Genomic DNA, 27,269 nt, shown 5'->3' on the forward strand with positions numbered 1-27,269 from the left:
TGAAGCGCATGGCTAAGCATTATGCCTTTTATACCACGGCTGTGCTTTTCAAAGATGCATGTGAACCTAAACATGTTTAAGGAACACGTCTGATCTTCATCGCTACAGCCTTCAGGGAGTATTTCCAACCCTTCCAGTGGTACCAGACTACACCTGTTGCATCATGTGCCGTCGGCCCCCACAGGTAAACGCCATTGATGTTAGCATGGTGACAGGCCTTGTACCAAAATGCACCGTAATAATGACTTGCACAGTTGTCGGCGCTCTTCGTGTCCTGATCTTTGTCAAAGGTTGTGAATTTCATGCCATTGTGAGGGGTCAGTGAGTCTCCTGCTCCTCCGTCACTGAAGCCAGCAACCTGCAGCTTGTAGCCGCCAGCCTCAGAACCCACGGAGAAAGAGGAGTAAGAGGCAGACGCCGTGTTTCCCTCAAAGTCCTCCATGTCCACCCTCAGCTGATACTTTCTGTCGTTGGTGAGGAGATGCATGTTCTCCAGGCCCAGCCAGTACTCGCCTGATGCGTCTCCAAACCCAGCTTGGTACTGAGCCCAGGGTCTGTAGAAGTTCAGCGTGCCGTCCACTCTTCTCTGGATGACGGTCCACTTCCCTCCGTCTGTGTCCATGTCACAGTAGACCTTGACCGGTGCAGTGGTGGGGTAGATGGAGTACACACCACTCTGTGTGGAGACGTTGTAGATTTCATCACAGTCCATAACCAGGTTGAGATCACAACGAGGAGCAGAGTGGACTGTTACAGCCAGAAACAGAACTGCAACAACAACAAGTAGCATCTTGAAGTCTTTAAAGTTGCACCTTGTTGTTCAGAGGATTTCTGAGTGTGCTGCGTCAGTGTATGTTCAGCTGCAGTAGAATGTTCAATGCAGTCTGGGTTAGAGGACCCTCTTTTATAAGGATGATGACGTATTGACACTAAAGAGATCGCACGACAGATACAAGTTTTCTGCACCAGGTATGACCAGTGTGGCTGCCAGCATGCACGCCCACGCCCACGCCCACACACACACACACACACACACACACACACACACACACACACACACACACACACACACACACACACACACACACACACACACACACACACACACACACACACACACAATTCAAAACAAAAATCCAGACTATGTATGAGCCTTTACTTGTCTGTGCGCTGATGGGCGCTGTTGATGTTCTGTTTGTTTTTACCTGTACAGCATTTTGGTCAGCTTCTGTTGTTTTAAATATGCTATATAAATACAGTTTGATTTGATTTGATTTGATTTGATTTGATTTGTAATTAAGTGTCAAATCACAACAAGTCGTCTCAAGACACTTTACAATTTTACAATTTACAATTTAGGCATTTAGCAGACGCTCTTAATCCAGAGCGACTTACATTAGGCAAGAACAAAAGTATGGGAATACATCACATATATAAAATGCATTTATCAAGAAACATGCGTAAGCTAAGAACGTAACTAGAACATATCTATATAATGACACTATACATATTAAATATACATATATACTATACTATGCTATACATATGTACTATGATGTGCTATGACTACATACAATGCAATTATTGTGCTGTCTACATGACATGCTATAAGTCTGTTTCAAATGCTATCTAAGTCTAAAAAGTGCTATCTAAGGGGGTAGGATAAGTGCTATGGGCCATGATGGAGTCTGAAAAGGTGGGTCTTCAGACTACGGCGGAAGATTGGGAGTGATGCTGCAGTTCTGATTGCAACGGGGAGTGCATTCCACAGTTTTGGGGCCAGAAGGGAGAAGAGTTTGGGACGTGTGGAGCGTTGTCCCGGCGTTTTTAGTGAGGGTACTTCCAGCTTTCCTGCGTTGGCTGATCTGAGTGCGCGGGAGGGTTTGTAGGGTTCAATCATGCTTGCAAGATATGGGGGAGCCATACCTTTGGTTGCTTTGAATGCCAGCATCAGAGTTTTGTATTCTGTGCGGGCAGCGACTGGGAGCCAGTGCAGGGAGCGGAGCAGGGGGGAGACATGTGAGAATTTTGGCTGGTTGAAGACCAGACGAGCTGCGGCGTTTTGGATCAGTTGGAGAGGCTTAAGTGCACATGCCGGTAGGCAGTGCACATGCCGGTAGGCATGTGCACACGCAGAACCCAGAGGTCTCAGGTTCAATTCCAGGCTTCTATTCAGCAATGTCTCAAAGTGTCCCTGAGCAAGACACTTGACCCCTGACTGCTCCCTGAAACACTGTCCCCATAGACTATAGTGACCCCTGACTGCTCCCTGAGACACTGTCCCCATAGTGCCCACTGCTCCTGTCACTAAGGATGGAAGAAATGCAGAGACTGTTCTCCAAATATACAGTGACAAATACCACAATAATAATAATAATAGTATTTAGTATTGTTATTATTATTATTATTATTATTATGATGTTCTGAATAACCTGTGGACAGTGTCTCGGTAATAAAGCTATATGCACGATTATTCATGTGAATTCATGTTTTGAATACGAGCTTGGTTGAAAGAAAAAAAAAACATATCCATTAACTCGATAACCCTGGATAAAAGCGTCTGTGTCATTTGGGGATTTTGGGCTAATAGAAAATAACAGATGTACAAGCTCACGGCGCGGCACAAAGTGACACGCTGTGAGCTTGTACATCTGTTATTTTCTTCTGTTTCTTAACATTTTTGACACAGATCTTCTCGGGGTCCCTTGCACAAGGCATTTTCAGATGGGGGATCTGCGTCCAAATAAATAAAATGTTGGGGGTCCTTGGCATGAAATGGTTTGATAAGCACCGGTTCAGAAGGCATTTGTAGAATCAGCCTCAGGTCTTAATGGGTTAAGTTCCACGGCAACACAACATGTTTACTATATTTAAAAAACGTCCTTACTGGAAACTCTCTGCTGTGTTTGGAATGTGAACCGACAGAGGATTCCTGTAAGAGTGACAGACAGGGACCATGATTGACAGCTCATCGTGTTGCATTGTGATTCATTGTGAGTTTGTACAGGTAGACCGTCTATGTTCAGAATGAGGTCAGAATGTACAGAGAGGTCATTTAGCCCTTTGAGATGCAGCTTCTCATTTTAGAGGGGGTCCTTTACACACAGCCCTTGCAGGAGGGGCTGAGGACACTTGTAGATCTGCTATTTTCAAAATATTTTTAGAGACTTACAAATATACACTTCTAGCTATATACTTCTATATACTACAGTTCTCATACTTGCATAGCCTACTTGTGTATGAGAACTCAATAAATCTTAAATTAATCAATTGAAAAAAGTACACACACACACACACACACACACACACACACACACACACACACAATACAAATACACAATGTGCACACACGCACGCCTCGCTGGTGCATGGCAGTGTCACTGTGGTGGTGAGGTCATTGCGTGTGTGCACAATGCACATTGTTTGGGGCAGCGGTGGACTAAGGGTTAGAGGAGTGCCCTTGTTGCCGAAAGGTTGCAGGTTCGATTCCCCAGACGGGCAGGAAAAATCTGGGTGGGGAAGTGATTGTCATCACTCACCCAACACCGCTGAAGTGCCCTTGGGCAAGGCACTGAACCCCCAACTGCTCCCCCTGGAGCTGCTTAGTGGCCAACAGTATAAGACTGTGGTTGTACTGGTCAGCTCCCAGGTTTTAATGTGTGTGTGGGTGTGTGTGCGTTTCTGTGTGCAGGGCGTTGCTGAAAATGAGCACCTGTGCTCAGCTACTTCCCTGGGTAAATAAAGGATACAAAAAAAAAGGTACATCGCTCTGTTTATGGACTTTATTAGGATCCCCATTATCTTCCTGGGGTAAACACGCACGTGTGCACGCACGCGCGAGTGACACACACACGCGCGCGCGCGCGCGACACACACACACGCGCACGACACACACACACACACGCGCGCGCACGCCCGAGTGACACACACACACACACACACCATTATCTTCCTGGGGTAAACACGCACGCGCACGTGTGCACGCACGCTCGAGTGACACACACGCGCACGCGCGCACACACACACACACACTATATCAAACATTAAGTGCAGAGAGAGAGAGAGAGAGAGAGAGAGAGAGAGAGAGAGAGAGAGAGAGAGAGAGAGAGAGAGAGAGAGAGAGAGAGAGAGAGAGAGAGAGAGAGAGAGAGAGAGAGAGAGAGAGCTATTCGTATCATTTCATGCATTCCAATAATATCTGCAGAAGGATGACCCAAGACGATGATGAGGTATTCATTGATGGATTAAAAAGGCATTCAAACGACTCACCTCTAACATTTATAGAATATAGGCTACAGTATATTATTAGGTTGGGTGGCATATAGACCTACTTGTTGTTACACTACACTTCAGGGTCTGCGAATAAACAGCTAAACCTTTGGTGATGCCTCGAGCGTCTATTCATTGGAAAAAGAGGAGAAAGGGGGGGAAATAACTGTGTATAAGGCAGCGGCAAACAGAAAGGTGTTTTAAAAGGAGATCTAAAAGAACCAGGAATCTGGAGGCCGAATTCAGGAATCTGAATCCGGAGGCCCGTTTCAAGACCAAATATGAGGCCCCCATATGTATACCTATGACATAATTATTCTGTTGATGCATTGACACATTGATATCAATAGTTTTGACTGGTCAATATCGCACACAGCCACTACTCGCGACAATAACGCAGCAACAACACCTCTCCTCATCCTGTCGTCCCTTCACAATATAGTGTCTCCCCTTTACCCAATGCTGCACATTTTAACCAGGTTATAAACCGGAAATAGGTGTAATTTAACAACGTGGGAGAGAGCAAGGCAGCAAGAGAGAGAGAGAGAGAGAGAGAGAGAGAGAGCATGCTACATACTATTTGATCCAAAGATAATGGATTCAGTTTTTCCCATGTGTAGAGATAGTTTGTTATCAGCGAGCCAGGTGCAGATTCTACAGAGCTTTTGATGAACTTCCTGAAACAATTTATGTGGAATACGTCACATACAAGGTCAGGCCATATGAGAGGGGACACCTAAGATGTTTTTGCTGCCAGGAATATGGTCATGCTGAGGCAGTCTGCAGAGGTGTTAGGACGTGTGGGAGATGTGGTGAGGTGAGCTGTACTGGGTCCTGTAGTGTAGCCCACAAGAGCCAGAGTGCATGCACTGCAAAGGGAATTACTATACAGGTGAGCGGTGTCTTGATGTGAGGACCAGGTTTCACCTCCTGGTTGTTGTTACGAAACCCCTAGACAAAATAGTCTTATGACAGGTCTAGAGGCTAGGGTTTCACAACAATGTAAGAAAAAGGGATATCAAGCATTGGAGTTGCAAATAAACAGAGTCAACACAGGTTTAGAGTCACCAAAGGTGATGTGCTTTTTTACTCTTGATTTGAGGTATATTTACATGTGGTCAAAATATATGCACGAAGCATATAATAAAGCAAAAACAATTAAGCCACTGCCAGGGGACACGGGTGTTGCCAAAATAACAAAAGAAGCAGCTAGGGAAACAAAAGACAGACTAACTAACTATCTAGACAATTAGTAAAACAAAAGCTTGCCTACCTAACTACTCTAACCAAAACTTAGTTCAAAATACATGTGGTGGCAAACACCCCTTACAAGTGTGCTTAACAAGGTTCTGTCTTACCTGTCCCAAGGCAGGGCATATAGTATAGAATTTACATTAGTAGTAGAACAATACACTAAAACATAAGGTTTGCTCTGGGGTCAAAGGGGAACAAAAATGATGCAGCAGTGAGGTGTACTGGTTGAGATAGTAAGCCAAGGTGGGACTCAGCCTTTTATAGGCAGCAGGTGGTGGTGATTGGATGAGGGAGGAGTCAGGTGACTGGGGACTTCAAACCTGCAGAGAATGAGAGAGTGGAGGGAAGGAGAGACAGGGGAGGAATACAGAGCAACCCTACACAAACTACACTACGTGGCACGTAACAGTTGTTTACCCCAAAAAATGTATTTTTAACTGAATGTTTGGTTTTGATGGTTTATGTGCTTACAAATAGACACACATGGCACACAAAGCATGGTGTCATATGCTTGCACACTTTACATATAAACTGTAACATTGATGTATTTATGACAAACAGCCTGTTTTTGAATGTTTTTCGAAGCCTTGAATATTGATGTACTGTGATACCTTGTAATTTGTGGAAATTCAATAAAATACTTTAAAATGGAACCACTATACAGGGGCATCAAAGTGTCCGAAAAGGATAAAGGAAGGAGATGCAAAGAGGAGCATGGAGAATAATAAGGGAATATCATATGCACAAGCAGTGAAAGGAATGGAGGGAAATGATGCAAGGGCACTTTGTCTAATAAATATGTATAAAAAGAAACTACAAAGTAAACATGTCAGCGCAATTGTAAATGAAAATGGTGATATGGTAGAAGATGAGAAGATGAAAAGAGAAACGGTTAGAAAGCTTTGTGAAAAAATGTACCAGAAAACTACAATTGATGAATATAAATTGCATGCTTTCCTTGATTCAGTTGATTTGAGGGAGGTTGGCCGTAACTCTATGGGTGGGGAAATCACCAAACATGAGGTGAGGGACGCAATTGTCCAGTTGAGTAAGGGTAAATCCCCAGGCCCTGATGGTCTGCCTAATGAGATATATCTCTCCTGCACAAATGAATTAGTAGAACTGCTAACCTCTGTATATAATGATGGGATCAAGGAAGGCAAAATGCATTCATCGTTCTACCATGGGGTTATATCGTTTATATATAAAAAAGGGTCATCAAGCACATCTTATAATTTAGATAATTGGAGACATGTTACGTTAATGAATGTAGATTATAAAATACTTGCAAAAATAATAGTTAATCGATTAAATACAGATCTAGAAGAACTTGTTGAAAAAGAACAGACATGTGCTATTAAGGGAAGGTTGATGTGGGATAACTTGGGTATTTTAAGGGATATAACAAGTGGGTATACAAATGAGGTTTTTTTTATTATAAGCTTAGACCAGAAAAAAGCTTTTGATTTCATTTCCAGAGAGTATTTGTGGGAGGTCTTAAAGGTATACGGCTTCCATCATGATTGTATTAATCTGATCAAATTGTTGTATGTCCAGTCCACAGTTCAAGTTAATGTAAATGGTGTTCTAACAGAGACCTTTGAAATTAAGAGGGGTGTGAAACAAGGGTACCCCTTGTCCGCTGCACTTTATATCTTAGCTATTAATCCGTTATTACATAAGATCAAGAATGATAAAAGGCTCACAGGTATAAAAACTAGTGGTGGCGAGCGAGTCGTTGTTTTGGCTTACGCCGACGATATCACCATCATAATTAAAAATAAGAATGAATTAGACATCATACATGAGCACTTAGCACTTTCTGAAGAGATCTCAGGTTCCAGATTAAACCATGATAAGACTGAAGGTGTCTGGTTTAGTTTAGTAATAATGGAAGTTATGAAAAAAACTGGGATAATAAAGATAAAGAAATAATGGAGGACTTAGAAAAATGGGAAAACAAATCATGCTGTTATAGAACAAAGATTATGATTATTAAGACATATGTATTGGCAAAACTGCTATTTTTGGCGACTATATTTCCTCCCAAGGACCAGACACTGAAACACATAAATAAAACACTAGTTAATTTCATATGGGGAACCACTAGAGACGTTACAAAGAGAAACCTATTGTATAAGAGTACAAATAATGGAGGCCTTGGGGCTGTGGACTTAGGACTTAAACAAAAAATGTCGTTTTGTAAAAATGTAGCAGCTGGTTTTAAACGGAGGGCTATGTGGATAGGGGAGGCACTGAGCTGGACCAAAAAGAAGGGCCGGGCAAGAAGCTCAGTGCCTTATTTTAAAGTGATGTATGGTGATTTGTTGTTTAATTCTGCGCATCTGAATATAGATTGGACAGAAATGTCAAGTAAATGCATTTATGGCAAAATATGTGAGGACCTGTACGGTGGCATTTTCCCCTACAGGAACCTTGATGATAACCAAAAGCGGGTGTGTTTAAAAAATTTGAGTAGTAGAAACATCTCCGAAAAAAAGAGGGATGTGATGTGGCTGGTCTCTGTGAGGAGACTAGCAGTAAGAGCGGTGGTAAGATGGAGCTGTTTTGTTAAAACTATTAAATGCCCCGTTCTAAATTGTAATACAGATGAAACGTTAGAGCATTTGCTAGTAGACTGCCAGAGGTCTAGAGAGGTTTGGGGGAAAATGTCAATAATTGGTTTTAATGTTAAGATCACGTATAATGCAGTAATGTATGGTGTTTTTATGGAAAAAATGTCATGGAGAACAACTTTTATTGGTCTATTGTTTGCACTGTAGTTAACAAGTTATGGAACACCAGAAGTGCCATGGTGATTCACCAGGAGGTCATCACATGCAGGAGAGGTAGTGTTTAAACAGATACGAACTGAACTGAAAAGACAAAGAACTCTGGACTTAAAAAAAAAGAAACTGACACCATGGCACTTATTAACATTGTGGAGAAAAAAAAAGAAGAAAAAAAAAAAAAGGAAAAGAAACCCTTTTGTATTGAAATGCCTTGATCGATTTTTGTACTTTGATGTAATATACATGTATACATTGTAAAAAACCCTGAATAATTTTCAATAAAGTATATATAAAAAGCGAAACAAACAGACATGGACAAGACATGATATGTATGGACAAAATAAAGTTTATCTCGTTTATCAACTGTGTGGTGGAGATGCAGGATAAATAAATCAAAATGGTACTGGACACGGCTGGGAGATTTTTGGACATTAAGGACATAACTGGAGAGGATCTTGATTTCACACTGAGAGAAGGATTTGCACCCACTCAGACCACTGGGTCTGGGTAGAATAAATGGTAAATGGTGCATTTATATAGCGCCTTTATCCAAGGCACTTTACATAGATTGTGCATTACATTCACCCATTCATACACAAATGGTGACAGAAACCATGCAAGGCACCAACCTGCACATCAGGAGCAATTAGGGGTTCAGTGTATTGCTCAAGGACACTTTGACACTAACTTTGGGGGTGCCCGGGTTTGAACTGGCAACCTTATGGTTAACCATCCAGGCACTCTACCCCTGAGCCACCACCACCAGCATGGAATATATCATGAGAAAGGGATCACTTTGGGTGTTTTTTTGTAAATATTAGTTGATAAATTCTGTTATTTGTGTCTGTTTAGTTATGTTAGTTTATGTGTTGTTTTGCTTCCCCTTATAATTTCACTCACTTCGGGAAGGGGTGTTTAGTTCTTGTATGTTAGGGTTCAGTTGTAGTTATATCCCTGTTATTGTGTCATTGATCTGGCCATCATTGCCTTTTATTTTGTTCACTTAATTCATCACCATTCTGTCATGTAAGTGTTCATTCCGTAATTCATAGAGCCATGGACATGGTTGTTGCCATTCTCTCTTCTTCTTCATGGGTTTTTTTGGTGGTTGGCATCCAAATAGCTGCATTACAGCCCCCTTCTGTTACTCTCAATTTCCTACTTACAGACTGTTTCTTTAATAAATCGTATCACTGAGCCTCTCGTGTTATCCTCTGCTGCACCAATTAACTTATTATAAGGGTTTTATTCAACTCCCAATCTCCCATACTCCATATGGGATACCCACCATACTCTCTCTTTGGTACTGTCTAGTCTCTCTCTCTCTCTCTCTCTCTCTCTCTCTCTCTCAGAGACACCGTTTATGGGCAGGAACCTCCTTCTTTGGGAGGAGCATTCACGCCACTAGCACTGATTGGACGGGAGCTCATACACACTCAGCCCGCGCTCTCATTCATTGGTGGGTCACACCGCCTCACATACAGACAATAATAGGCTGTGTGTTGTTGAAGATATAAAAGCTCTCGCGCGCCTCTCCTCATCATATTTCTCAATTTTCTTCGAGATTTTACTCCAGAAATAAACCTACATCAAAATGAGCGGCAGAGGGAAAACCGGAGGAAAGACCAGGGCGAAGGCTAAGACCCGCTCATCCCGTGCCGGGCTCCAGTTCCCCGTTGGTCGTGTCCACAGGCTGCTGCGTAAAGGAAACTATGGCAAGAGAGTCGGCGCCGGAGCTCCAGTGTACCTCGCTGCGGTGCTCGAGTATCTGACCGCTGAGATCCTGGAGTTGGCTGGAAACGCTGCCCGTGACAACAAGAAGAGTCGTATCATCCCCCGTCACCTCCAGCTGGCCGTCCGCAACGACGAGGAGCTTAACAAACTGCTGGGTGGAGTGACCATCGCTCAGGGCGGTGTGCTGCCCAACATCCAGGCTGTTCTGCTGCCCAAGAAGACCGAGAAAGCCGCCAAGAAATAAATCTGCTGCATTCGTTTAACAAACCCCACAAAGGCTCTTTTAAGAGCCACCCACTATTTCCATGTAAAGGTTAATTTCCAATGTCTTTGAGGAGCACACAGTTTACTAGTTCCGTCGCTTAATATGAAACTGTAGTGTAAATAAGGCGGACTTTATATTTGTCTGCGTCAACAGCAGCCAAAAAGTAGTTAAATAAGGGACCCAAATAACAATACTTTTAGATAAATGCATATTTTGCTTTGATCCTGTGTTATTATGCACATGTCTTATCTGTATTCATAATACTAAGTCTACATCAAATTTAAATAACTCAGACGATTTGTAACTTTATGACCCATGTCTCCAGTTTGTACCAGTTATATACCCACGCTCAGCCACGTCCACACCCAACAGTATTGTTCAACTGGTCAGATTGCAACAGACTAGTATTTTCAATCAGCACAAACCAGCCGGCCAATGAAACAATTTTGCCTATGCAAAGTCAGTAGCTTGCTAACTATAAAAAGTATTGAAAAGTGAAGTGTATAAAGCTAGGGTATTGGAATTTTCAGAAAACGGCAGACTTAACTGTCTACGGATCATAGGAAAACATTTTGATAAACACTGTTTGACTAGTAAAGCACAAATCTTAAAAAGGTTCTACAAATTGTATAATGGAATCGGCTCTGTAGAGATAGTGTGGGCGGCTCTTAAAAGAGCCTTTGGGTTGTTGGTAGACCAAGTCAGCGTTATTAACCTCCGAATCCGTACAGAGTGCGTCCCTGTCTCTTCAGAGCATAGACAACATCCATGGCGGTCACAGTCTTTCTCTTGGCGTGCTCGGTGTAGGTGACGGCGTCACGGATCACGTTCTCCAGGAACACCTTGAGGACACCGCGGGTCTCCTCGTAGATGAGACCGGAGATACGCTTCACTCCGCCACGGCGAGCCAGACGGCGGATAGCGGGCTTGGTGATTCCCTGGATGTTATCACGAAGCACCTTGCGATGACGCTTGGCGCCTCCTTTTCCAAGACCTTTTCCTCCCTTCCCTCTTCCTGACATTTTTAGTTCAGCTGTAGTTGCAGTTAAAAAACTGAGTGATTTGAGGGCTCAGAGACTTGCCCTTTTATGTGTGTTCGGAGGACGTAAGGGAGGACAGGCAGAGCGAGCTGCGTGGGCGTTACTAACCCCGACAGGCAGAGCGAGCTGCGTGGGCGTTACTAACACCGCCCCCCACCTCTCTCTCTCACACACACACACGCACGAAAACTATCTATATTCTATATCATATTATAAAATCTAGCCTCGACGAATTTATGCAAAGACTAAACTATGTTATTTCGATAGCATGTATAATGTACTATATAGACACAGCACTCTATAGTGTATACTCATAGGTTCATTGACTACAGATATTCTACTGTTACAGTTATTTTCTCATCCTTGATGACTATTTGTATGCATTTGATGAATTTGTGAGATATAGGCAGAACACATGATACATGTCTAACTTGGCAATTTCAATATGAGGTGGACGTGTTACCTGTTTTTCTCTTTAGTTGTTTTGCTATTACATTTGTAATGGCACTACTCAATTTAAATGCTATTTCGGGTTACAAAACAGTGGTTATGGCCATAGCAAAACAGTGCTTCACAAATTGTCAATATTTATTAGGGGTGGGGGGGATTTGCAAAATGTTATTTATCTATCTGAATGTATTGATTTTATTACGTGGGTAACTTTGATATATTAATCTGATGACATGTAGCCTTTATCTGATGTAATGTAATACCACGCCTTGAATATTTTGTTGTACTGCGGTATTTTGGATCAGAGCATCATATAGGCCAGCAGCCGAATTGATATTTGCAAAACATATTATCAATACATATTTTAGAAAGGGTCCATAGTTTTGCTCGTAAGGCATACGAAAATGTATAAAGCCATAAACTGGTTATTATTCCAGTGCCAACATGTGACCATGACGTAAAAAGTGAGGATAGTATACTCTTATAAAATAATGTGGTTGGCTCTTAAAAGAGCCTTTTGTGGGTATAAAGATGGAGCAGGCAGTTTACTTCTTTTTGGGAGCAGCCTTCTTTGCTGCCTTGGGTTTGGCGACCTTCTTGGCTGGAGCTTTCTTGGCTGCTGTGGGCTTCTTAGACACTTTCTTGGGGCTCTTGGCGGCCTTCTTCGGGCTTTTGGCCACTACTTTCTTGGCGGCAGGCTTCTTGGCTTTCTTGGGTGATTTCTTTGCGGCTGCGGGCTTCTTAGCTGCCGCCTTCTTGGGCTTCTTAGCCGCTACGGGTTTCTTGGCTGCAGCAGGCTTCTTTGCTTTGACTGCTTTCTTAGCAACAGGTTTCTTTACCTTCACCGCTTCTGCCTTGTTCATCTTGAAAGAGCCGGACGCGCCGGTGCCTTTGAGCTGGACCAGGGTGCCTTTAGCGACCAGGCTCTTGACGGCGATCTTGACGCGGGTCTTGTTCTTCTCCACATCGTAGCCACCGGCAACAAGAGCCTTCTTGACCGCAGCCAGAGACACGCCGCTCCGCTCCTTGGAGGCAGACACGGCCTTGACGACCAGCTCAGCGACGCTGGGGCCGGTCTTCTTGGGTCTGGGTGCTGCCTTCTTCTTGGCGGCCTTGGCCGGTGACGGAGCTGGTGCTGGTGTCTTCTTGGCGGCCTTGGCCGGTGACGGAGCTGGTGCTGGTGCGACTTCTGCCATTATAGTCTCGGATAGTAGGTTGTTGCTGTTCCTTCTCTCAAGTAAACTCTCAAAGACTGATGCTGAAAGCTCTGAAGGGGCTGGACTTAAACACCACATGAGAACCATGTAGAGTCAACACACACACAGGCCCTCTTCTCTTGTGCCACTTGTGTTTTCTCCTCGACTAAAACAAGTTATAACAAACTACTGTGTATATTATTTAATGCGACAAAGAGCTGACCAGTTAACACACATGTGCCTTTCTGTCATGAATATATCTAAGATGAAAGCAGTGCACTCCTTTTTAGTAATAACCTCAAAACATCACCTGTCTAGAGTCAGATCAAAGTGTTGCCTTTGTCATTTTTCTTCTAAAATATTGTAAACTATGTTCTAATAACAACAATACTCACAATCAATTTAGTAGACATTCCTGGTGACGCAATACCATAAACTATGATTTTGTTATGTCATCCGTTTTGCTATAAATATAAGGTTTTCTGACCACAGTAAACACACTCCCGTTCAAGGAAAGCCTGATGGTGGAGTTGATCCCAATTTCCAATGACAAAATGCCAGCTGTTGGAAAACTTGGCTAATTTTGGACAAATAACTCACTGTGTGATCAGAAAACTAAGAGTGTTTAAATCTTCTATAAATTAAACTGTATATGTATATTTGATTATGGAGACACTTCTCAGGTAGGCCTAGATACTTCATGATGTGCCATGCTGCAAAGCAAATGTACTCATTGTACTCTGTATAAAATGTATGCATTTAGCAGACACTCTTAATCCAGAGCAATTTATATTAAATTTACAAAAAGCATGGCAATACATCACATACATAGAAAGTAGTAAATGCGTAAGCTAAGAACGTAACAGTGGAATATCTATATAATGACACTATACATACAGTATAAACTATACGTATACTATACTATGCTATACTATAAAGTGCTGTGGCTACATACAATACAATTCTAGTGTTGTCTACATAACATGCTAACATAAATCTCCCACTACTGTGCACATGTGAGTTAAGAGTCTAAAACACAGCTGAACTTAGACAACACATTTAACACACCATTAAAATAAATCTCCCCCAATACTAGAAACATGTTCAACGCTCAACCCCCACCTCCACTTTGAGAAGCAAACGCTGATAGACATGCAGATTATATTTACACCAAAACTCTCCTCTCTGCATTTGTACAGAAGAGTCTCATTCCAGGACTACCTTACTGATCACAGTAAGTTATTTGTCCAAAATTTGCCAAGTTTCCCAACAGCTGTCATTCTGTCATTGGAATTTGAGATCAACTCCACCACCATGCTTCCTTGAACTGGAGTGTGTTTACTGTGGTCATAAAACATTATATTTATAGCAACATGGATGACATAACAAAAGTATAGTTTGTGGTATCTCATCGCCAGGAATGTCTACTAAATTGATTGTGAGTATTGTTGTTATTACAACATAGTTTACAATATTTTAGAAGAAAAATTACAGAGGCAACACTGTGCTCTGACTGTAGACGGGTGATGTTTTGAGGTTATTACTAAAAAGGAGTGCACTGCTTTCATCTTAGATCATGACAGAAAGGCACATGTGTGTTAACTGGTCAGCTCTTTGTCCCATTGAATAATATACACAGTAGTTGTTATAACTTGTTTTACAAGTTTTACAAGTGGCACAAGAGAGAAGAGGGCCTGTGTGTGTTGACTCTAAATGGTTCTCATGTGGTGTTTAAGTCCAGCCCCTGCAGAGCGTTCAGCATCAGTCTGTGAGAGTTTACTTGAGAGAATGAAGAGCAACCTATCCGAGACTGGATGTTATCACGAAGGACCATGCGAAGCACGCGCTCCCTGGACCTGGTGCGACCTGGTGATCCGGCTCCCTGGTGCTCCCTGGAGCAGCGCGGTCCCAGTGGGCCTGGGACCGAGGCTAGCACCAGCTCCGTCACCAGCCAAGAAGAAGGCACCACCCCGACCCAAGTGGACCGGCCCCAGCGTCGCTGAGCTGGTCGTCAACGTCGTGTCCGCCTCCAAGGAGCGGAGCGGTGTGTCCCTAGCTGCGGTCAAGAAGGCTCTGGCTGCTGTAGGCTACGATGTGGAGAACAACAAGGCCCGCGTTAAGATCGCTGTCAAGAGCCTGGTCGCTAAAGGCACCCTGGTCCAGCTTGCGTCCGGCCTGAACGGCTCTTTCAAGATGAACAAGGCAGAAGCGGTGAAGGTAAAGAAACCTGCTGCTAAGAAAGCAGTCAAAGCAAAGAAGCCTGCTGCAGCCAAGAAACCCGCAGCGGCTAAGAAGCCCGCAGCCGCCAAGAAATCACCCAAGAAAGCCAAGAAGCCTGCCGCCAAGAAAGTAGCGGCCAAAAGCCCGAAGAAGGCCACCATGAGCCCCAAGAAAGTGGCTAAGAAGCCCGCAGCAGCCAAGAAAGCTCCAGCCAAGAAGGTTGCCAAACCCAAGGCAGCAAAGAAGTAAACTGTCTGCACCATATTTATACCCACAAAAGGCTCTTTTAAGAGCCAACCACATTCTTTTACAAGAGTATCCTATCTTTACTTTATTTATAAATTATGTAATGGTCACTGGAATAACAACCAGCTTAAAATGTTTGCCTTTATAAATATTATTGCAAAGTTGATTTGTTGCTAAAACAATTCTGCTGCTGCCCTATCTATGCTGATGTTCTCATCAAAAAAGAAAAAAACCCTGGCACACATTAGTTACTAGTCAAACATGCTCATACCTAATGAATATTGACACATGTGAATCCACCTTTGCTATTGCCTTTGGCCAGTGGTTCTGGTTCAATGTTTTGTTCTAAATGTAATGGTAGGCTAGTATACAAGGGGAAATAACGGTAACCTAGTAACCCGTCCACCTTTACATCATCAGAATTATCTCATTGTGCAATAAATTGCATGAAGTCATGAAATGTAGAAATACATTTGACCCAGAGCAAATTTCACAAATGCATTTTGTAACACTGAAATGTATACATGATTACAGGTTCAATTTCAATGTAGGTGGTAACATGGTAATACATCAAATGCAATCAAGGATCAAAAACACAACATCTGTCTAACAGTAGAATATCTGTACAATGAACCTATGATTTTACACTAGAGTGCTATATATCTACAGTACATGCTATCAAAATTACATTATTTAGCTGTTGCATGCATGTAAGGTCATCAAGGCTAACAATATTTGTTGTCAAACAAAAAAAATATATATAAAAAATATATGTATATGTGTACTTTAGGAATACATCACATACATATTAATACATTATTATATGACATAGATAGAGCAGCTGACTATATAGCAGAGTGTGTGTGCGTGTGTGTTGTGGGGGGCGGAGTTAGTAACGCCCACGCAGCCCACAGCTCGCTCGGCATGTCCTCCCTTACGTCCTCAGAACACACATAAAAGGGCAAGTCTCTGAACTCTTAAAATCACTCAGTTTTCTAACTGCAACTACAGCGCAACTCAAAATGTCAGGACGAGGGAAAGGAGGAAAGGGTCTTGGAAAAGGAGGCGCCAAGCGCCATCGCAAGGTGCTTCGTGATAACATCCAGGGAATCACCAAGCCCGCTATCCGCCGTCTGGCTCGCCGTGGCGGAGTGAAGCGTATCTCCGGTCTGATCTACGAGGAGACCCGCGGTGTCCTCAAGGTTTTCCTGGAGAACGTGATCCGTGACGCCGTCACCTACACCGAGCACGCCAAGAGAAAGACCGTAACCGCCATGGATGTTGTCTACGCTCTGAAAAGACAGGGACGTACTCTGTACGGATTCGGAGGTTAATAACGCTGACTTGATCAACCAACAACCCAAAGGCTCTTTTAAGAGCCGCCCACATGCGCTATACAGAGTTTATTCCATTCAAGTAGGCAATGTCTGTTTGTGAGCCATGATTCATGGACTGACAGTGATTACGTATTCTTGCATGTCAAACTTGTACATCATACTCCCGCATTTAAATGTCTTACTTTTATTTGTATATAATTTGCGACACCACGCCCTATCGAGTCCCCAGCGCCTGTTAAGGGTTAGATCCGTTGGCCTGAAGCCATGACTCACCATGCCACGTTTTATAACCGCTTATATAATGCCAAAACTATTGCACATTTAACTTCAGCAAAAAACATGCACAAATATCACGCGAATATGAAATATAACACTAGTGCAAATTATACGATTAAGATAAAGATGCAATATATATAATATATATGTTTTTATTCCACATCTTTGCAGTGCAAACTGCAATATAAAGATGCAAGATTTATTTGACTATAAAGCCTAATAATTCACAGATTTGCCAGCATATATCAATTGTTGGGATACAGTTGGGGATAAATTGAGTTGCTTCAATTTTGCAAATTTTGATTGCTTTGTTTGGTACAGACTGGTCAGGGACATCATGATCATAATATATCAGATTAGTAGCAAATAGACTGACTGCAGTAAGTGGACTGACTATAGAAAGTGTTAAAAAACGGGATTTAAATTGGAGCGTCGAATAGAGCTATTAATTAAATGTGCTCATCAAAATGTAATCCCTGCCCTAGTCTATATTTTAGAGGGACAATCTTATACGAGGCATGCGGGAGAACTATTTTAGCGGGACAATAGATCAGGCAGGCGGGAGAACATTATGCAGAAACAAAGACAACACTGACTCATTGAGCGCCACCCTCTGTATATCACTGTATCACGTGAACAGTGGCAGCAGTTAGCCACCAACTGCCAAATTCATGTTTGATTTAAAGAGGGGGGGGGGGCATCTTAACCAGTGTAGTGTTGACGTGGCAATTATGCAACAATTTGGATCTTTAGTGGAAGAAGAGATTAGCGTCTGAAATATTATATTATTTCATTGCTCATATGCCACTCGTGTGGGAAATGCTCTTTAAAATAAATAGATGGGTGGCTCTTAAAAGAGCCGTTTTGGGGTTCTACTAGTGTGAGAAAGGTTTAAGCACGTTCTCCGCGGATACGACGGGCCAGCTGGATGTCTTTGGGCATGATTGTCACCCTCTTGGCGTGGATGGCGCACAGGTTGGTGTCTTCAAACAGACCGACCAGATAAGCCTCGGCAGACTCCTGGAGAGCCATGACTGCAGAGCTCTGGAAGCGCAGGTCGGTCTTGAAGTCCTGTGCGATCTCCCTCACCAGGCGCTGGAAGGGCAGCTTGCGGATCAGCAGCTCGGTGGATTTCTGGTAACGTCGGATCTCCCTCAGAGCTACTGTACCGGGACGGTAACGGTGAGGCTTCTTCACTCCACCTGTTGCCGGCGCGCTCTTACGAGCTGCCTTGGTGGCGAGCTGCTTCCTGGGCGCTTTGCCACCGGTGGACTTACGAGCGGTCTGCTTGGTTCTTGCCATCTTGTTCCCTTCTAAAGAAGTTGAATAGAATGCTTATTATTACAGTGCAAACTGCTGCTTTTATTTGCACTTCTGAGACGCAGTTGTTCTCTGATTGGTCAGTGGTCAGGGGCCTCCTTGTTTGGGGAGGTACCCTGCATCACTGGCACCGATTGGAGGGAAACACTTACAAAAGTCATTGCGTACTGGACTGGGGCAAAGTAATAAATACAACAAACTGAACAAAGAAAATACTTTAACTCTGCATGTTGTATGATATGGGGCAAAATAAATAAATAAGCATTTCTACTTGTGACAAAATAACACATGAAACAGGGATGTATGTACAGTTCAAATTCAATCAAACTGTATGTATAGGCCTACTTGTGTATAAGAAAGTAGGGATCTTCACGAAATAATTAACATCTAATTCACATTATATATTCACAGCATATTCATGTGGTTAAACTTCCAATATTTGGACATGTTGGTGCTTTGCTGCACAGAAGTGTCGATTGTGGACTAAACTAAAATATGCATTGCACTTGAATATAGGCACTGGAAGCCAAGCAATGTGGCACTAAATGACAAAGTCAAAGAGAGTCAGTTTAGAGTTTATAAGAAGCTTCTTATTTATGAGTGGTCTGGAACTGTTAGATTCTTGCCATTTTCTCTCTCTGGAATATGAGTTGTAGCAAAAAGGGCGCAAACTGTTGCTTTTTATCTCATTGGATCTGAGTAATCGTCTCTGGTCAGGAACCTCCTTCTTTGGGAGGATCATGTTCACGCGCCTACTACTACTTGGTTGGAAGCTCATACACACTCTGCCCGCGCTCTCATCCGTTGTTATGATTGGTGGGGCGCACACCCGCACATACAGACAGTACTATCCTCTGTGTTGTTGAAGATATAAAAGGTCTCGCGCGCCTATCATTCAGCACATTTCTTCGAGATTCAACTCCAGAAATAAAGGAAGTGGAAGGACAGATGCTGCCGGAAGTTTACGATACTACGCTAATCACGCTAATAATGTTCTTCTAGTGTTTTCACTAAACAAACCAAACAACACAAAGCCTTGAGAAAAACAAAGAAAGACAAAATATGGTTTGCGAAAAGTGCGAGAAGAAGCTTGGTAGAATCATCACCCCCGATACCTGGAAGGATGGAGCCAGAAACACGACAGAGAGCGGTGGACGGAAGCTGAATGAGAACAAGATGCTGACATCCAAGAAAGCCAGGTTTGACCCTTACAGCAAGACTGGTTTTGCCATCTGCAGGATCTGTAAGAGCTCTGTGCACCAGTCTGGCTCACACTACTGCCAGGGCTGTGCTTATAAGAAAGGGATCTGCGCCATGTGTGGAAGGAAGGTTCTGGACACCAAGAATTACAAACAGACATCTGTCTGACGGTTTGAGAAGAATATAGTAAGGGCATTTTAGCAGGTATTTGACCAATCTGGGAACTAAATCGTTACCAAGAAATTTCTTCACCAATGTGTTTCTAAAGGTGTCTAATAACATGTACTAAAAGTTTGAAATTCAACTCCCGTGGGAAAGTTGAGTTATTAGCATAATATGTGACCATACCCTTAACATCCTATATAAGGCAAAAAAGTCCAAATTTCATCATTCTTTAAGTAGCATGTGACATATGCAACTAGGGTGATTTCATGATTCTGAATCCATTCCAAGCATTCCTTTTGCACAAAAAACACTCCTTGGGCTAATTTAGGCCATATCCACTTGACCAAATGTGCTGACCTCATCATGTTTGTGTGGCCGTTTTCCTCCCAAGGAGTGTTTTGTGCAAAACTAATGCTTGGAATGAATTCTGAATCATGCAAACACCCTAGTTTCATATGTTACTTAAAGAATGATGAAATTTGGACTTTTTTGCCTTATATACGATGTTAAGGGTATGGTCACATATTATGCTAATAACTCAACTTTCCCACGGGAGTTGAATTTCAAACTTTTAGTACATGTTATTAGACACCTTTAGAAACACATTGGTGAAGAAATGTCTTGGTAACGATTTAGTTCCCAGATTTCCATAGGACTGCTCTAACGTCTTTGCATTGGTTGCATTGGTTCTGCGATAGTTATTTTTAATTTAGGTGTCCCCCGATGTATTGTTAGGTGGAGTTATCTGGTCGTCTGGCTATGTGAAACTACTTCAGGACAGGCAGTAGTCATTTTCCAGGCACCATCTCCTCGTGAGATGGAGATAAATCTGGGAATGAGGTTTGCTTTTTTTCTATTGGATATTGCTTGCAATCTCACGATAGATATGTACAGTATCACGATACAGAGGCCATGATACGATATATATATATTGAATCTATACGTTTATTCAAAATAATGACCATGTTGCCCAAATACAATAAAACACTTTCAGGCCCACAGATCTTTAAATTAAAATAAAATGTCTAAACATCCTAACAAGGGGTCTGGGAAGGGAGTGCAACTTTCAAGGGGGGCTTTGATAACGTTGAACAGAAGTACGTTTGTCAACACGGCGTCACCCAGATAATTCATGCCGTTTATTGCCGTATCGATACAGCAGCCTCTCGATCGATTCACCTATCGTCCGGAGTTTCGATATATTGCCATATCGATTAGTTGAATGCACCACTATTATAGACTAAGGCCCCTTTTACACGAGAACGGTGTTCATAGAAAAAAAGCAAAATAAAGTATCGTTTGCTGGGGTCGCTTTAGACGAGAACGCCATTTTCGCGGGGTGAAAACGCAACAAAGTGACAACACTTTCCAGAGTGGAAATCTTTGAAAACGCTGTTTCCTCCCATCTAAATGTAAACGGGCAAAACGGTGAATCCGCAAAACGTATATGTTATTACATTGATACCGAGCCGTAGGTGATATTTGGAGTTCCTAGAATTAGCAAGCACTCCCTCAACCCACTCACCCTACAAATACAAACAAATGTAGTGATGGTGAATGTAAACAAAAAGCCTTGTGATAATAAAGTAGAACAGATTGTTGTTCTTGTAAAAAAAAAAAAAAAGAAAGACCGGAGGAAAGGCCAGGGCGAAGGCTAAGACCCGCTCATCACGTGCCGGGCTCCAGTTCCCCGTGGGTCGTGTCCACAGGCTGCTGCGTAAAGGCAACTATGCCCAGCGTGTCGGAGCCGGAGCTCCAGTCTACCTCGCTGCGGTGCTAGAGTATCTCACCGCTGAGATCCTGGAGTTGGCTGGAAACGCTGCCCGTGACAACAAGAAGAGTCGTATCATCCCCCGTCACCTCCAGCTGGCCGTCCGCAACGACGAGGAGCTCAACAAACTGCTGGGTGGAGTGACCATCGCTCAGGGCGGTGTGCTGCCCAACATCCAGGCTGTTCTGCTGCCCAAGAAGACCGAGAAAGCCGCCAAGAAATAAATCTGCTTTATTCGGTTAACTAACCCCACAAAGGCTCTTTTAAGAGCCACCCAATATTTCCATATAAAGAGACTCTTCCATTTTACCCGTGAAAACATAAAGCCTACTTTAAATTATGTGCCTTCGTGTTATAAAATACTATAAGTAATTTTGCCGAATAATAGTCTCACTTCACGCATATATAAGTCTGGCTGCTGTAGGGTTTGCCGGCATGGATGCACTGATTATTTAAGAGACATTGTATTGTGTATTTCCTGTATGTTGCACTGATTATTTAAGAGACATTGTATTTATATAGGCCTGTAGTTTATACCTGGTTTTACTGGTGGTGTTAATGTTAATATACTGTAATTCATACTTATTCCGCATACTATACTATTTCTATGTACTTGTCGAGCATTATAATAAAGGTCGCTCATTTGTACATCGTTGTCTGTGGTGCTTCCAGGGCTGATGTTTACCCCTACAGTTTGGGGGACGATAGAACTCACATTTATTACATTTCTATGGCCATGCATGTCTGACCAGTTTGTACCAATGCAGGCCTACCACAGGGATGAGTGAGGTCTCTAGACTCTGACTTCGATCACAAACGGCTGTGTGTAATTATGTGACATGAATGAAGTGGGTAATAAGACTGTATGGTATATCCCAAACTGAATCAAGGAGTGTTAATTATGCTGACCAATTCAAAGGAGCTTCATTGGCATGAGAAAACATACATTTATATCAAAATATAATAAAACAGTTGAAATGGGCAATGAATATATGCAGTCGGAGGGTGTATAGCATTGTTATACATGTGTGCCATAAAGCTGTTTGAAAGTAATAGCACATGTTGGGACTAATAGCGGTATTTTCCTTAAAACTATTTAAATTGTAATCATAGGCCTACCCAAATGTAGCCTACAATGTGTGTAAAAGTAGCAGTACAGTAGGTCTAGACATCTACTCGAATTCGCTCTCTAGACAATACAGAAAATGTTGCCTATTAAATGACTTATACCGGTAGTTTACATTCGTGGAATTGTGTAAGTTGAAGATTTTACATTCGTGGAATGTGTCTCTTGCTGGAAGATATTAACACGTTCGAACTTCAAAGTGAGTTAGTTGTACACCCTGGACTTTTACTCTGGCAGTTATATAAATGCAGAATGTATCATGGCCACATACTTTCCTTTTTAAATATACTTTATTCCCTCGTCCAACACTGCCTTCCAGTGGAGACTAGTCTGAAGTTCTGAACAGCATAACAGACATATATTGGCCATTTTAAGAGTGTATAGAGCGTCGCAGTCCCGCCCCCTCGAGAGACCCGGAAAAGAAATCGCCGTTCATTATTCTCATAGACATTTCGTAAAGTATTTATTTAAAGACGGTTACGCCGCGGACAAAGCCAACTCGAGTCGTGACAACTCATGACAACACAAACAATATTTTGGACCAAACAAATAATTAGAAAGAAGAAAAACAACAAAAAAAGTGTTGTAACCTGCCGTTTTTTTCTTCTTTCTAATTATTTGTTTGGTCCAAAATATTGTTTGTGTTGTCATGAGTTGTCACGACTCGAGTTGGCTTTGTCCGCGGCGTAACCGTCTTTAAATAAATACTTTACGAAATGTCTATGAGAATAATGAACGGCGATTTCTTTTCCGGGTCTCTCGAGGGGGCGGGACTGCGACGCTCTATAGAGGGGCTATATTCAGACATACATATATACCTAAGTATTCTTGACTTGAACACGCACCGTACACCATCAAACCTAAATTTACACTCCAGCGTCTTGTTTATGCCCACAAGGACTGGCTAGCCACAGGTTTTTAAACAATTTGCAGCAACATTAGAGCTTAAACTAGAAATAATTATATGTATTTGGTCTCTGTACAATTATTATAAATAGAAAATAGAATGTATAACACTCTGTATAGCTGACTAAGTATGGTATTTATAATGTGCTGTTCTGCTGAGCTTAATAATATAGTATGACACTTCATAAACCTTGTTGTGCATATTTATAAACATTTAGAATGAGTGTCATCATTAAACCCTTAACATGCATTGTATGATTATAATGCATTATAGACCCGACCGGTAAATAATGTGATACCAAATAATTGTCTTTGCATGCATTCTTTATTCATGACGGTGAAACAATACAGTATGTTTACAACATCTTGTATTTAGTTAAGAGCCCTGACACCACTGTAATAATGTGAGATACACTACAGATATACTGTATGAGTTAAGGATTAAACAGATAGTCCCAAAGAGACACTTGTGTGAAGCGAGGGGCACTCATTATCATACGTACAGTACATCACATTCCATGGTCAGCTAATCAAATCATCTCTGGGGTACACACATTGCTCAGCCAATGAAATCATCGCGATGGGGTACACACAGACACACAAAGTTGTGCGTAGGAGGGGAAAAAACATGAAAAAAATATATATATTGCATCATGCCTTTTTATACCACGGCTGTGCTTTTCAAAGATGCATGCATGATAACCTAAACATGGTTAAGGAACACGTCTGATCTTCATCGCTACAGCCTTCATGGAGTATCTAGGACCCTTCCAGTACAACGTGGTTACACCAATATTTGCATGAGGCGTCGGTCCCCACAGGTAAACACCATTGAGATTAGCATGGTGACAGTTTCTGTACCAAAATCCACCTGCTGAATGAATTGCACAGTTCATCCTGTTATGCCCGTCCTGATCTTTGTCAAAGGTTGAGAATTTCATTCCATTGTGAAAGGCCAGTGAGTCTCCTAGTCTTTGTTTCTTGTAGCCAGAAATCTGCAGCTTGTAGCCGTCAGCCTCAGAACCCACGGAGAAAGAGGAGTAAGAGGTAGCCACTTTGTTTCCCTCAAAGTCTTCCATGTCCACCCTCAGCAATACTTGTTGTTCTTGGTAAGGAGATGCATGTTCTCCAGTCCCAGCCAGTACTCGCCTGATGCGTCTCCAAACCCAGCGTGGTACTGAGCCCAGGGTCTGAAGAAGGTCACAGTGTCGTCCAGTCTTCTCTGGATGACTGTCCCTCCATCTGTGTCCATGTCACAGTAGACCTTGACAGGTGCAGTGTAGGGGTAGATGGAGTACACACCACTCTGTGTGGAGACGTTGTTGTAGATTTCATCACAGTCCACAATCAGGTCGATATCCCATCGCGGAGCAGAGTGGGCTGTTACAGCCAGAAACAGAACTGCAACAAGTAGCATGTTTTGTTTTGTTTTTTGTTGTTGTTGTTGTTCTTTTTTGTCTTGTTCCTGTTAACTGTTTTTTCCTGTCTGTCTTTGTTCTTGTTTTTGCTTTGTTTTTTGTTTTATGTTGTGTTTGTTTGTTTTTGTTTTGTTTTCTTGTTTTTGTTTTTCCCTTCTGTTGTTTGCTTTGTTGTATTATTTTACCTATGAAAGCCATTTATTTGTTAGAAGGGTAGGCACAATAAGCTTAGGCTTCAGCCTACACCTTTTTGGTCAATATTTATTTTTGCAAAAAAAAACCACAAAGCAGGCACTGTATTAATCTGTTTTAATGACCAAAATAAATAAACTCTACTCTACTCTTGAAGTCTTTAAAGTTGCACCTTGTTGTTCAGATCAAAGGATTTCTGAGTGTGCTGTGTCAGTGTATGTTCAGCTGCAGTAGAAGGTTCAATGCAGTCTGAGTTTGAAGACGTTCTTTTATAAGGATGCTGATGTATTGACAGTAAAGAGATTGTACGACAGATACAAGTATCATGCACCAGGTTTGACCAGTTGTGGCTGCCAGCACACACACACACACACACACACACACACACACACACACACACACACACACACACACACACACACACACACACACACTTCAAAACAACTTGTGTGGCATGCAGCCTTGGAACCCAATTCAATTGTATTAAAGTGTCAAATCACAACAAGTTGTCTCAAGACACTTTTATACGCAGAACCCAGAGATCTCAGGTTCAATTCCAGGCCTCAGCAATGTCCCTGAGCAAGACACTTGACCCCTGAAGTTCCTGAACTGCTCCCTGAAGGATGGATGTAATGCAGAGACTGTTCTCCAATACAGTGACAAATATCAAAAAGGCACGTGGACATTATTAATTATTATTATTATTATTATTATTATTATTATTATTAGTAGTAGTAGTAGTAGTATATTTATTTTCCATTTTTGTCATTATTATTTTTTCATTATTATGAATTATTATTATTATTATCCTCATCATCATTATTATGTTCTGAATAAATGCAAAAATGCATGACCGCCTGTCTAGGACGGTATCTCTGTAAAAAAAGCTATGCACGATTATTCATGATGTTAATTCATGTTTTGAATATGAGCTTGGTTGAAAGAAAAAATGTATACATTAAAGGGGCATTCCACTCATTTTCAACATTTTACTATGTCATTAATGCACCTTAGAGCTGTTGTGTGGAAATAATAAAAAAAAGTCCCCCCATTCTGTGTTTCCAAGAACTAGAGGTCTGAAAAAAATCATTAACATGGTGAAACACATCTTGATGATGTCATCAAGATGTGTTTCACCATGTTAATGATATTTTTCATAATTACAGTTCTAGGAAACACAAAATGGGGGGACCTTTTTATTATTTCCACACAACAGCTCTAAGGTATATTAATGACATAGTAAAATGTTGAAAATGGGTGGTTTTCTCCTTTAACTCCATAACCCAGGATAAAACCACCTGTGTCATTTGGGGATTTTGTAAAATAACAGATGTACAAGCTCACAGCGTGCATGACACTTTGTGCCGTGCTGTGAGCTTGTACATCTTCTGTTTCTTAACATGTTTGAAAAATCTCGAAAATGTTTAAAAAAATATTTTGTCAAAGATCTTCTCTTCTCGGGGTCCCTTGCACAAGGCCTTTTCAGATGGGGGATCTGCATCCTAATAACATGTTGGGGGTCCCTTGCACAAGGCCTTTTCAGATGGGGAATCTGCATCCTAATAACATGTTGGGGGTCCTTGGCATGAAATGGTTTGATAAGCACCGGTTCAGAAGCCATTTGTAGAATCAGCTTAATCGGCTTTAGCAACACAACATGTTTACTATATTTAAACAACTTCCTTACTGGAAACTCTCTGCTGTGTTTGGAATGTGAACCGACAGAGGATTCCTGTAACAGTGACTGATAGGAACCATGATTGCGTTGTGAGTAAAGTTCTCATCGGTCCCGAAAATTAAGTCCCGGCCCTAACTGGGCCCTAACTTATCAGGCCCGAGGCCCGGCCCGGCCCGACTAATTAGCATAGATGTTAGGCCCGACCCGGCCCAAAAACATCGGGTTGGGTCCGGCCTGGTCGGGTTTGTGCAGATTTTGAGAACTCTACACAGAGTAAAAGTGAAACGCCAGTCAGCACCATCTTCATAATAGATAAATACACAAACAGACAGAACAGAACTATTATTTTCATTATTATAAACTAATTTAATATATAAATATTTTTCCATGGAGCCCGAGGCCCGGCCCTACTGA

The 27,269-nt window shown here is 42.1% G+C and overlaps 8 protein-coding genes and 1 pseudogene across 9 annotated transcripts; 4 read left to right on the top strand and 5 right to left on the bottom strand.

The window, feature by feature from the left end:
• Positions 1-76: 76 nt before the first annotated feature.
• Positions 77-25,382, bottom strand: LOC306936383 (microfibril-associated glycoprotein 4-like; the record flags this gene model as incomplete). Its single annotated transcript, XM_079519875.1, has 2 exons — positions 25,350-25,382; positions 77-812 (listed from the first exon to the last, which is right to left on the bottom strand). Exon 2 carries the CDS (start codon positions 788-790, stop codon positions 77-79), a length of 714 nt encoding a protein of 237 aa, XP_079376001.1. The 5' UTR covers positions 791-812; positions 25,350-25,382.
• LOC306936422 (histone H2A-like) lies at positions 9,910-10,311 on the top strand (the record flags this gene model as incomplete). Its single annotated transcript, XM_079519917.1, has 1 exon — positions 9,910-10,311. The coding sequence occupies one exon, from the start codon at positions 9,910-9,912 to the stop codon at positions 10,291-10,293; it is 384 nt and encodes a 127-aa protein (XP_079376043.1). The 3' UTR covers positions 10,294-10,311.
• On the bottom strand, positions 11,025-11,349 carry LOC306936439 (histone H4; the record flags this gene model as incomplete). The annotated part of the gene is made up of 1 exon (XM_079519936.1): positions 11,025-11,349. Exon 1 carries the CDS (start codon positions 11,334-11,336, stop codon positions 11,025-11,027), a length of 312 nt encoding a protein of 103 aa, XP_079376062.1. The 5' UTR covers positions 11,337-11,349.
• On the bottom strand, positions 12,350-13,036 carry LOC306936389 (histone H1-like; the record flags this gene model as incomplete). Its single annotated transcript, XM_079519882.1, has 1 exon — positions 12,350-13,036. The coding sequence occupies exon 1, from the start codon at positions 12,998-13,000 to the stop codon at positions 12,350-12,352; it is 651 nt and encodes a 216-aa protein (XP_079376008.1). The 5' UTR covers positions 13,001-13,036.
• LOC306936442 (histone H4) lies at positions 16,489-16,800 on the top strand (the record flags this gene model as incomplete). The annotated part of the gene is made up of 1 exon (XM_079519939.1): positions 16,489-16,800. The coding sequence occupies one exon, from the start codon at positions 16,489-16,491 to the stop codon at positions 16,798-16,800; it is 312 nt and encodes a 103-aa protein (XP_079376065.1).
• LOC306936412 (histone H3.2-like) lies at positions 17,971-18,381 on the bottom strand (the record flags this gene model as incomplete). The annotated part of the gene is made up of 1 exon (XM_079519907.1): positions 17,971-18,381. The coding sequence occupies one exon, from the start codon at positions 18,379-18,381 to the stop codon at positions 17,971-17,973; it is 411 nt and encodes a 136-aa protein (XP_079376033.1).
• LOC306936450 (cysteine-rich PDZ-binding protein-like) lies at positions 19,368-19,767 on the top strand (the record flags this gene model as incomplete). Its single annotated transcript, XM_079519947.1, has 1 exon — positions 19,368-19,767. The coding sequence occupies exon 1, from the start codon at positions 19,462-19,464 to the stop codon at positions 19,765-19,767; it is 306 nt and encodes a 101-aa protein (XP_079376073.1). The 5' UTR covers positions 19,368-19,461.
• Positions 20,600-21,759, top strand: LOC306936272 (histone H2A-like; the record flags this gene model as incomplete). Its single annotated transcript, XM_079519761.1, has 2 exons — positions 20,600-20,604; positions 21,390-21,759. 2 exons carry the CDS (start codon positions 20,600-20,602, stop codon positions 21,757-21,759), a joined length of 375 nt encoding a protein of 124 aa, XP_079375887.1.
• On the bottom strand, positions 24,281-24,984 carry LOC306936273 (microfibril-associated glycoprotein 4-like; annotated as a pseudogene). Its single transcript has one exon. The product of its transcript is annotated as a microfibril-associated glycoprotein 4-like (transcript).
• Positions 25,383-27,269: the final 1,887 nt, after the last annotated feature.

The sequence above is a fragment of the Electrona antarctica genome (genome assembly GCF_951216825.1).
Source record: "Electrona antarctica genome assembly, chromosome: 14".
NCBI classification, from domain to species: domain Eukaryota; kingdom Metazoa; phylum Chordata; class Actinopteri; order Myctophiformes; family Myctophidae; genus Electrona; species Electrona antarctica.